The following is a 12,411-nucleotide window of genomic DNA, read 5'->3' on the forward strand; positions in this document are numbered from 1 at the left end:
GGGCAGAAAATGTGTATATTTATACTCAAGTTCACACGGAAGAGTGCCTTTCTTTCTCCAAAAATTACCAAAAACAAATGTGATATTGATTTTTTCAATAAAAACAGTTCAATAAACTAGAAGTTTTATTAAGAGACTTACGTTTTAGACACCATATTGGCTGTTTTTGCACTATTTCGCCAACAAAAATAATTCCAAACAAAGCCACAGCGCTCTTTCGCGTCTCTGAGCAACATGAAGGTGTTTCGTTCCTGAATGAATCAACCGTTTAAATGATTCGGTTCAGTCGCAATGACTCACTTAACAGTGACTTACTGCCACCTACTGGCGGTTTTAATTTCACATTTAAAGTATCTTTTCATTTTTTTAATTATTTCAAATATCAGTATTCAATGTTTTTATGGTTTAATATATTAAAACATTATTTATGCATTTGTAACTGCAGGTTAAATGCATTCATGTTCTGCATTAAACAGTGTGTAAACACATCTAAATGCCACTTCAGGTGCAGCTTATGTCTGGATTGCAAAGATGAATTTTGTTGATACTGATTTCATTTGATTGGTAACAGCCCAAATGTCTTATTCACTGTTTAAATGTAAGAATTTGACTCAAAAGATAATGCACGCTTATAGAAAAATGGCTTTATAAAGGTAAAATGCCCATACAAGGTAAAAATCTATTTAAACTTATCTGACCACCACACAGAATATGAAGAATATCAAAAACTTTAGGAGTCAGCTGTCCACAAAAGTCCTTAAGATACCAGCATGATAACACACTCAATCAGATGAATGAATGACTCAATACTCGCTCATCAAGTGACTTACCGCCACTTACTGGTAGTTCAGTTGAGAAGTATGTTGAAAAGTATGCATTTTTCCCCTCAACATTTCTTATTTGCATATTCATAAATGCATTTAAAACATTAATCTCATAACATTATATATTGCAGTTGTAATTATTGTTATTTGCAGTGTAAATTATTTAATCTGACTGGTAGCAGCCCTATAGTGTATTGAATTTATTGAAAAATTTTAATAATTTGACATGTAAGGTGATGCATACATCTAAAAAGGTTAAAAATAGGCCTTTGTAAAGGTAAATATGCAGATTTAAGTATGTAAAAGCTGATAGAACACTGATGAGAATATTGCTTCAGAATAAATTGTTTACTCCACAAAAAAATCTCAGTGATGCAGTTATTTTGCAGGGATATTTTGTATGGAATATTGTCTGCTGACATGAAAAGTTCACTGTATATCATAGAAATAAATACCATTTATTACAGCATTGATATTTTGTTTTCTTTTTAATTTATACACATTAAATATTACATATATGTAATAAAATGTGTGTTTCCATTACAGGTTTAGGTCTTAAATTTCATATAAGGTGGTATTAAAAAGGTCTTAAAAAGTCTTACATTTAACTTGTTCAAGTCTGCAGAAACCCTGTGAGAAGAGTAGCAAGCCCCTTTAATGCAATACCTGAAAAAGATGCAGAAAACCCACTAGAATTGGCATGCCCCTTTAATGCAGTACAGCATATGATCAATACCCGAAGTTTAGGCAACAGCATGTTGCCCTATCCAGATAATCGTTAGCATTAATAACACCTTTAGTAGCAAAATCTACATACTGCAAGTTAAGTATCAAGCACATTACCGATACACTGTATAGCTTCAAGCAACCGCATATCACGGACTTAAACACAGCTTGATGGAAATAATCATACATATAGGATGTGTTTAATGAAACCGCATCCTCAATACTAGATGAACCTTAAGCAGCAAGCCTGTTTCATATCAGACAGTCTTAAACAGATTTAAAACAAGCCTCAGCTGTGGTATGTTTAACTGGGTAACGTTAATGTTACCAGTGTGTCAAAATACAACCAATAAGCCTAAAGCAACAGCGTGCCTAGCAAACCAACATGTTACTGAACAACTAGCCTTAAACAACGAGCAATATTTGACAATAGCATATTTGCCAGCATTAAACAATGAGAATGAAATAAGAAACTTAGCAGAAATTGTTGCTTAATAATATATTTGTGGGGGGAAGCATCACCCCAAGCTCAGCAAGTGAGGAACCAGAGGAAAACGACTGTAGTTACGTGTATTTTTTTTATTATTATAATATTTTTTTATTTAAAGCGCTGCTTGAACTTGCTTAGAATAATTGGACTATATTTAAATCCCTTGTGTTCATTTGACCGCTCAGTCGTAACCTTCCAATCGCACCGAAGTGATTTTTTTTTGTATTATTAAATTAACATAGCTTGATCTCAGCCAGTTGATCATGTATTTAATCAACACGTCATATCACCCTAATTTATCATGCTCATATGCTCACATTACTCAGCGTGAGCGCACAGTCAAGCGGATCAGAAATTATGAATCTCTAATAAGTGGCAGTCCTGCAGGGGAAGCATACACACTGCGGAAATACTTCGAATGACGGTCATTGATATTACATTCTTATATGTATAGAAGCCATTAGGAGCGATAAACGCGTGCTTCTGACCGCACACTCACACAGCTAATGAAACATCAACCTTAGAAATAAACAACCGTAACATTGAGATTATGCCGCTGAATACAGCGAACCCCAGTTGAAACGCATACACACGAGAATGCTTGTTTCATTTAAACTTGTTCTCATGGCCTTAACTATCGGCGTGTCCTCAGAGCGATTAAGTTACATGATCTAGACTACGTGTTGTGCCAGCTGTGGGAACACAGCTTCTGCAAACGATACAAAACGGCTTTTTTTTTCCAATTAGCAGACCAGGTAATATACACAGCGATATGGATTAAAACAGCATTCACTTATCTTAGACGTGGATTTCAGATGTTCTGAAACACGCTGCAACAGTTTGATTTGCGAGCAGCGATGCTTAATTTGCTCTTGAGCAAGCTGAAAAGCTGCTGAATAATACTGAATAGAGCTTATATAGGAATGCCGCGATAGGTGTCGGATTCCTATAGGTAGATGTGATCAGCTGAGAATCAGCTGATGCAAGCTTGACTCACGTGACCTGCCAGAACTAACGCTAATGTTTAATTTATTAATGAATTAATAAATAATGTGTGTTAGCATTCCAGTTCACTATCTTTGGATAAAAGTGCATAATGTTTGTAAATGCCTTACTAATGTGTGAACCTTGTGTCTTCAAGGAAGGGGACAGGAGGGTAAAGATGCAAAACATGGTGCGATTTCCTTTGATTGGCATGGATATGGCACCTCATGTGGTGAAGAGAAGCCAGAGCAGCTGGAGCTTACCCTCCCACTGGTCCCCATGGAGGCGACCTTACGGACTTGGCCGTAACCCAGATGACTACCTTTATGACCTCTATGCTGTGTGTAACCATCATGGCAACATGCACGGAGGGCATTATACTGGTAATGCACTAAGAACTTAAGTGCTTGGATTTACGTCAAAATGTCATTGTATTACCTTCTTGACTGGTGGATTTGATATTTCAGTGTCTGTCTTTTAACTCTTAACAGCATACTGTAAGAACTCCATTGATGGGCAGTGGTATTGCTTTGATGACAGTGAGGTTCAGCCTGTAGCTGACGAGGATGTCTGTCTGCAAACCGCATACATTCTGTTCTATCAAAGGAGGACAACTATTCCCTCGTGGTCGGCAAACAGCTCTGTCGCAGGTGACTCTTGTTCCTTATTGAGTTTTGGGTTGACACAGTTTGCTGACTCATTTGTCTTGATCATTTAGAAGGCTTGTGAAGGTGCTGGCATGTGAACCAAGTGACCCTCTTTTTCCAGCCGGATGAAATTAGTATGACACTCTTTGATGAGATTTTTAGTAGAGCCTGATTCCATTTCGGAGATATAGAAAATAAAAGAATTAAAAGAGTTTGATGTACTGTCTAGACATATCTAGCATTGAGGGGCCTCCTGTCCCTTAAATTAGTCATTTAAAATCATCATAATGACATCAGTGTCATGAGCACATTACAGAAACAGTTCACCAAACAATGAAAATTTCTCACTTTCTTTTTACACTGAGCAACCAAAAAAATTGAATTATTGTAAATTACTGTTAGGGTGCTTTTATGATTTTTTTTTTTATAACAGTACTGCTGTTTTATGGGCCTAATTTTAATTGAATTCCCCTCCACCCCAAACCAGTTAAGACACCACCCTGCAGCCAGTTCTAAAGATTTCAGTGGTCATGTCAATCACAGTACTGATTACAAATGTAACAAACTAACCTAAATCTAAACCTTAGTATAACTTTTGTAGCACATGCTGTTGGGTAGCACTATGGTTTTTTGTGATCTCATCCCTGCATGATTTTCTGAACTCATAACTGAATCCATAAAGTCTAAACTTAACTTCACAGGGTATTGTGTGATGTAGTTGACCAATGAAATCAGCTGTTGGGCGTAGTTTGTAGGGGTGTAAATCGGACGGTTCATCTCAAAATGATATAACATAGATTCTCATAGCCAGCAAAACGATATTTACCAATACCTAAAAAATTGTACCATATGATTACGATACGATTCGATTTGTTTGGGGAACAAAAAGTCATGCGTTGTAAGGCAGTAACTGCCATAGGACCAACAGCTTTTACATATCAACATCTGTCTTCGTATTCAACAACCCTGATGATCAGCAGTGGTTAGTCTACAAGTCTGAAAGCTCAGCATATGAAGAGTACTGTATCAAAACAGCCCAATTAATTCTAAGGGTCAGAGAGTGGACAGAAAATGGAATGTTTTTTTGTGTGAAAAATGCTCTTCTACAACAATGCAGAACATGGCCCTGTAAATGAAGATCCTTGTTTTTGAATTTGTGTAACTCTTTTAGGCTCCACCAGCTCATCTTTATGTGAACACTGGGTTAACCGGCTTCCGGGCAGCAGGCCGCCCAGCCTGGCCTCCGGAGCCTCCTCGAGACGCACATCTCTGATCTCTTTGGCAGAGTCAGTGGAGTTTCCCGGTGATCGCAGTGAAGATGATGGTGAGGAGCTTTGTTATGCCTCTAAAATGGGTGTTCATCTTTCTGGTGTCTTTAACATGTAAATCTTTAGAAGCTGAGTAGTACCGTATTTTGCCCTCATCTTCCTTGTGTCCTCTTATTCTGTGTATTGTGCCAGTGTTTTACTCTTGCCTTTCTTTATTATGTCTTCTCTCTCTTGTAGCTTTAGCGCTTACTAACACAGGATCTCCCGCCTTGCTCAGTTAAGACAAAACTGCATGCCAATGCTCTTTTCATTCAGTCTGGAATCAGCGCATTAGTTTAAATCTCTCTGTTCTTTTTGTTAAGGAGGATTCTCAACGCGACCCTTCGTGAGGAGCATCCAGCGTCAGAGCTTGTCCTCCAGATCATCGGTTACCAGCCCTCTGGCTTTCAGTGAAAACGGGACGAAACCTTCCTGGTCTCCGTCACAGAAACTACAAATGAGATCCAACTCGCCCTCGCGATTCTCTTTGGACTCACGCTCCTCCCCTCCTCTCGAGAGAATAGGTGAAGCTTGTGACGACAAAGTGTCCACGTCTTGCTTCGGCGGCTACAGCAGACATGAGCGTCAGCCCAGCAGTAAGGCCCCACTGGCCATGATGGAGGGTAATGGCAGTGATGATGGCAGTGGGAAGCGGATCCTAGACGAGGCCTATTGCAGAGCTCCGACACAGTCTGACAGGAAGAGCTCTAAAGGTGAGCCCGTCGACAACAACAACCAGATTAATGCTGTGGACCAGAATGCTCTCGGAACGCTCGCCAAAGAGCAGAAGCATAAGAGCTCCGGGTCAGAGAAGAAAGCAGATGAGAAGAGCTCCAGCAAGAAGAGCTCCACCAAAACCAAGCGGGACCAAGAGAAGCCCTCCAAGAAGCGCCAGAGCACCTCTTCTGTCACCAAGTCTCCATCCTCCCAAGTGTCTTCCAGCCCTCAAGCAAAGGGCACCAAAGCCACCAATCTAAAAGAGAAGAGCGATTCTCCCAAGAGTACCAAGGGTACACCTTCAGGAACGCCCTCCAGAAGGAAAGAGTCTTTACAGGCAAAGGAGTCTCCAGTGTCTGTAGGCACAAAGGGGAAGCCGTCCCTTACTTCCACACCCCAATCCTCTGCCTCTCCCTCACCCACATCCAAAAAGAGCTCCTCGGTGGCTGAGAGGAACTCTGTGTCTGGCAAGAAGAAGCTGGTGGAGAGAGGCTCCAGCAAGGACTTGGCGCACACCAGCCCCCTGGCAGAGAAGTCTAGAGTCAATGCCACCCCGCGAACATCCCAACCTAAAACTGCCGAGGCGAGCCGGCCCGAAAGAAGGCCGGTGAAAAGCTCTAGCAGTAGCTCCTCAGTCACCAGCCTGCGCTCCCCATGCGTCTCCTCGAGAGACCTCCGCCGCAGCAGCAAATCCGAGGACAAGGGACTCTCGTTCTTCAAGAGCGCGCTTCGGCAGAAAGAGACTCGGCGGTCGGCTGATCTGGGTAAGACCACGATTCTCGCCAAGAAGGCTGTCGAGAGGACTGCCAAGTCCAGCAGCCAGTGCAGACTCGATGCTGACGAGGGCGAAGGCTCGGAAAACTCTTCCCAGCAGGTCTCTCCCGAGCCGCGCTCCTGCAAGGCTGCCGCCAATGAGAAAGAGTCCTCGCAGACCTCCACCCCCAACAAATGCTCTCTCTTACCAGTAGGCAAGTCCAAGTCTTCCAATTCTGAGACTAGCTTTCAGTCTCCCATCAATGGGAAGAGGCATCTTGAAAAGATCTCATCCTCTAAAAAGCTTTCTTCCCGCATGCAATCCTCTGCACGGCCAACACCGACGCCTCAATGAAATTTTAATAGCAGTTCCATTATTTTCTGTAATGCAGCTATTTTTTGATGTGCCTAAGAAGAATATAAAGTATATAGTATATACCTGTATTTTACTTTTCTCAAAGAAAATATGTAAATTATCAGAAAGCGCCTTTCTATCCTGCCATGGAACCAAATCGTTTCCTCTGGCAAGGTATGGTATATGAATCTACTACTGTTCACAACTCTGAATAGGAATGTTTTAACTTAGCACTTTGTATATATTTTTCTCCCTCAAATAATGCTTAGATGTAATGGATACTATGTACAATACTTTTTAACTTGGTACCGTTCCTTTCTATTTGGACAAGTCACTTATGATTAAATTAGATACTTGCGATATTCCTTGGAGTACTGTACCAATTCACTCCACATCTACACTTGGTGCTATTTACAGTCCAGTGTTCCCCTGGTACTGATACAGCATGTGATTGAGAAGAGTTACATCACGAAACCTGGCCGAATTTGCGACTGAAGACTTAATGGGGTTCGGCAGAGTCTGAACAATCTCTTTGGTACCTCTCAAAGCCTGCTCTCCTACCCCAACTTTTTTCTTTTGTACTCGAGAACAGTTACAAGTGTTCCAGTAGCATTACTGCCCTTAGAAATATGTGCAACAATGACAACTACAGGCCGATAGCTGAATTGTTGCTGTATGATTGTGATCTTTCGAATGGTAAATTAGTGGAGGACAATCTTTAAACTAACAATATTTAGTTTATTCCAGCAAAATGCTGTGTGATCTACTTATCTGGATATTGATGGAGGCAGTGTAAGCCCTGCATGAATTAGTTTTGTATATCTTTGTTTTTACAATGAAAGTTTAAAAGCCACATAATCATACTCGAACCATTTCATGCCCGCCAAGTCCAATGCCAACTTATATGAGTGGTTTTCATTTGGCTTGCTCCGAGCTGGGGTTAAACCCTTGCGCAGCGGTTTTTATCTCCCATATTTATCTCTGGACAACCAGTGCAATAGTTTTCAACACTTTGTAGGAGAACAGATATATGACCTTCTGTATCTGAGAAACATGTTGAACTTAATGTTACTGTTTTAGAAAAAAATTATTTTAATTATCAATACTGTGTGCATATGCAATAGTGATAAAACCATTTAATCAGTGTAAATCGACATTTATTTTCAGGATTGTAATGGCTGACCACAATAATTGGTTTAATTTTTTTTTTGTGCCAAGACTTTGTGATTTAATATCCAATTGAAATGGCTCTGCAGAAAGGCCTTTATGTTGCATACTTGTCAACACTATAGACTTCACCTAAATATATTTTCTTCTCGATTTTGCTCAGACAAGTTCATCTGGACTAATTCAAAATGTTATGTATGACAGGAGAAATGTAAGGTTAAGCAAGTCATTATTACATTTGCATAATAGTGTCATTATGTCGGCCGCTGTTCAGCTTGCTGCCCTGTAATTAAAACATTAATCCAAGTGCTGCTGACACCACTGTTGAACCGTTCTCATTTTCATGCTGAAACCCATCTCTTTCAGCACACTTTATCTTAAAATAGATAATTCAGCAATGAACCTAATGTGTAGCACGCTTCTTATTTTTTGCGACAGGCCCATATTGTGTGCGCACTGAAAAGTATTTGTAAAAAGCATTATTGCATGATTACATTAACGCATGCACTTAACTATGCAAGTAACTGTTGCTAATAAGATGAGTCTGGTTATTAATGTCAGAATTTTTCCATTTTATTGCTTTTTTGCACACTTGTCCAACTTTTAGTTTTTTAAATATTGGGATATGAGAACATAAATTATTAGCTTTAATCATATGTATTCCAGAATTAGCAATTGGCATTGTATTTTCCTATATTTTTTATTATTAAAACTATTATTTTAATTTATAAGCTGTTCTTTAGCATAAGACCTCCCTGTTTCCATGTGATAAATTTAGTTTTTATATTTTTATAGTCGCAGCCTGTTTTGGTTTTTCACATTTCGCTGGCGTGATGTGGTCTGCTCATGCTTTCACATGTAGTATGTAGGAAATGTTGTATATTATATCAGCTATGTAACTTTATCGTCAGCATTCAATCAGTGCACACAATTCCCGCATCGCTTGCAATGCTGATACACTAAACACTACATTCACTTTGTTTTTCATGTCATTCCATGTTTTAAGTTGTGAAGTTCTCGGACCATAAATTCAGAGAAGTGCTATTACCCTCTCTATAGTCTTACTGCATATGGGATGTTTTCAATGGCTCAAGTGCTAATATGACATGGTCTTATCAAGTGTTTGGATAGGACAGATGATTTTATCATTATAACAAAGCTGTATCAGTCTTATGGTATAATATGCGTGCTCTTGGTTCACACACTGGACTTGAATGATTTCTCTCAGCCCAGAGCAGTTTTCATGTATTGTTCATGAGCTGGTACCCTCTCTGGTGGGCTAATAACTGGGCTGTCATTTTATTATATGAACAACAGTCTAGGTCAACCAAAAGAGGAAAAATTTGGTTAGAAAAAGAGAAAACCATGTAAACGTTTGGTTGCATGAGACTGCGTCAAATGCTTTTTGTTAATTTATTTGTATGTTTTATGTGTATGCACTTTTTTATTTTGAATGATTGTTTTTTTTATTATTATTATTTTAAAGAATGCATTTCTTTGAAGAATCATTTGTATTCATAACATTGTTTCCCCTGTGTAAGTTGGCGGTTGAATTATGATTAAAAAATAGACCTGCATTAGAGGTCCAACCTCAAATTTGTCCTCGAAAAAATTACTTTGATTAATGTTATTTGCTTAGCTTGGGTTTGAACTTTACTTTGCAGCAAGCAGTGCAATATCCAATGTTGACCACAAGATGGGGCATTCCACCATGCTTTTAAAAATATGTAGCGATGCAGAATATTTTCTGTTAGGGAAAAACAGGCAATTCTAGACCCCTTTTGGAGGACTTCTGGCCCTTGGCAATGAACTAAATGTCTTTTATAAATGAAGGTGCTCATAATGAAAGTGAGTACCAATGGAATCATTGTAGTTTGAGTGAGAGATTCATGTAAACAGTCATGTCTTCGAAGGGTAATCCACTCAAAAATGAAAATTCTGTCATAAGTTTCTCGCCCCCATGTCATTCCAAACCTGTATGAAATCTTTCATTTATCTGTAGAGCACAAAAGAAGATATTTTGAAGAATGTTGGTAACCAAACAGATTTGGTTCCCGTTGACTTGCATTGTATTTTTGTCATTAGGAACCAAAACTGTTCAGGTCATACAGGTTTGTAAGTTAATGACGGAATTTACATTTTTGGGTGAACTATCCCTTTAAGTGAATGTAAACAATGTCTTTAATTTTTCACATGGCAGGTGCATGTTCACATTTGTAATATTTCTGTCTGAGAAAAGCTAATGTTGTTCTGTGATTGCTTGAATAGCGGGGGGAGGGGGGGAGGCCTCTATCATTTCATTTGAGGCCTCGATATAGGCTACACTTAAACCCCAGCAAAAAATTTTTTGAGGGCTTAACCCTCCCTCGGCATCCCAAGCCTCCAGGGACAGCTACGATATTTATTGTTTGCTTTTAGCTTCACGTATCTCAGCAGAGGTGAATGCTGTCTCTAAGCAAACTTCGTCGGCAAGGTGTTCAGAAGCACCGGCAGACCTAATACACTACCATGTGTAGCATTTCAAATACCTTTCTCTCTTTTCTCGTCTCTTTTTTTGTTTGCTTTTTTAAAAATACAGCATCATCAGCATCTTGCTCCTTTTTTCCCCTCTTCATTACAGATTCTGACAGCCATTTGTGTTAGTGAACAGCCCAGTTCTTCAGAGTGCTGTTATCATTAGCAGCTATTTTTGAGGACTAGCAAGTGCCCTGGGTGTTGAGTGCAAATGCATTGCTGAATATTTAACATCTGCGATATTCATTTACACAGTCTAGAAAGAGGCTCACCTAAAGTGCTCTTTGCACCGTTTAATCCATAGATGATTTCAGATTGGAGGAACCTCATTATTAATATTTCTTTCTTTGTGGCATTTTATGTTTTGCCATTAAGTTAATAGCTTTTCTGTTAATTGTTAGTTTGAGATTTGAAATCTCCTACCTAGCTTTAAAAATCTGTGACTATTGGCTGCATCTATAAACCTAGCGAGCTGTTTAGCAGCACAGCATTTTTAGACAATATTGGTACAATCAAACATCCAATACTCTAGACATGCAGTAGACTGGGCCCACAGATGATTTCTTTTTCTTTTCTTTTTTTTAATAATAAGTGTTATTTCTGGTGTTATTAGAAAATTCATCATAATTTAAACAAAACCGCCATAACCCAGTCAAAAAAAATGTTTGAAACAGGAACTTCTTAGCTGTACTAAAATATCTATGATCTGTAATTATGCTTTTATATGAACAAGATGTGACTTGAGCCACAGTGCAAAACGGGTCTACTGGCACAGTGTCTAGGAAACTTTTCATAAAATATTTTTTTTTACAAAATTGTATTTTATATATGTCGTATACATTTATAAAGATGTATATTATTTGATATATCTTTGCTAATGGGCGCTTAATCATATTTTTAAAGGGGTCATATGATGCGATTTCATTTTTTCCTTTCTCTTTGAAGTGTTACAAGCTCTTGGTGCATAAAGAAGATCTGTAAAGTTGCAAAGACTAAAGTCTCAAATCCAAACAGATATTCTTTATAAAAGTTCAGAGTCAGCCACGCCTACCTAAAACGGCTCGTTCTAACACGCCCCCACATATTTACCTCACTATGTGGGAAGATTTGCATAACGCCACCCAAATGTTCACGCAAAGAAAGAAGGCGTGACTTTTATTCTCGCTGTAGTATTGTTGCCGCTGCCGCCATGTCCTGAAGACGCTGTGTGTTTCGTTGTGAAAGCGAAACTACTTTGTTTGATCTTCCAAAAGAGGACGATATCTGCTTCGTCATGCCAAGAGCTGGTCGCTGAGGGAATACTTCAACTTAGTGCTGTGGATCGTAGACAGGGTTTTATGTTTACGCGGCACGATGCAATGCAACGCAACGCGTAAAAAGACAGTATAAGTCATTATAATCAGTAATTATTTCCCCACTGGATGCAACAAATGCCTCATTTATAATGGGTTTTAATGTTTTTGTCTCGTCGCTCCGGCTGGGACACGCCATCACAGTATGGTGAGGGGCGTAACATTTCGGTCACACGCTTGAGGTATTCGGCCAATCACAACGCACTGGATAGCTGGCCAATCACAGCACACCTCGCTTTTTCAGACCGATGAGCTTTGTAAAAATCAAATGTACAGTATGTGGAAAATAATGTTTTTTTTTTACTTTAAACCGCATAAACACATTTCATTACACCAAATACACAAAATAATGTTCTTTTTAGCAGCATCATATGACCCCTTTAAAGCAACTGTATATAGTTTTGCCTAATTTTGTGTTTTTAGAGCCCCCTACAGGTAAGTGAAATTCACTGTCATAAATATATCACTGTCATGATTACAGTGGACCGCTGCACATGTGTTTGTTGCTGCCATAAAGCAGTTCGCCTTTTGGCGGGATTTCGTACGCCCTCACCAAACTTACATACTCCCAGAAC

The 12,411-nt window shown here is 39.1% G+C and overlaps 1 protein-coding gene across 3 annotated transcripts in view; it reads left to right on the forward strand.

The window, feature by feature from the left end:
* Positions 1 to 9,560, forward strand: part of LOC107550315 (ubiquitin carboxyl-terminal hydrolase 31-like) — a 35,973-nt gene extending 26,413 nt beyond the window's left edge. The window contains exons 13-17 of one of the 3 annotated variants that reach the window (XM_016231588.1): positions 3,182 to 3,407; positions 3,516 to 3,674; positions 4,843 to 4,995; positions 5,177 to 5,215; positions 5,302 to 9,560. In XM_016231588.1, coding sequence (XP_016087074.1) covers positions 3,182 to 3,407; positions 3,516 to 3,674; positions 4,843 to 4,995; positions 5,177 to 5,215; positions 5,302 to 6,803 — 2,079 coding nt within the window. In that variant the 3' untranslated portion in view covers positions 6,804 to 9,560. The remainder of the gene's footprint in view (positions 1 to 3,181; positions 3,408 to 3,515; positions 3,675 to 4,842; positions 4,996 to 5,176; positions 5,216 to 5,301) is intronic. The other 2 variants (XM_016231589.1, XM_016231590.1) reach the window with 2 other exon arrangements.
* Positions 9,561 to 12,411: the final 2,851 nt, after the last annotated feature.

This window comes from Sinocyclocheilus grahami, unplaced genomic scaffold (genome assembly GCF_001515645.1).
Source record: "Sinocyclocheilus grahami isolate Dianchi unplaced genomic scaffold, SAMN03320097.WGS_v1.1 scaffold395.1, whole genome shotgun sequence".
Lineage (NCBI taxonomy): Eukaryota > Metazoa > Chordata > Actinopteri > Cypriniformes > Cyprinidae > Sinocyclocheilus > Sinocyclocheilus grahami.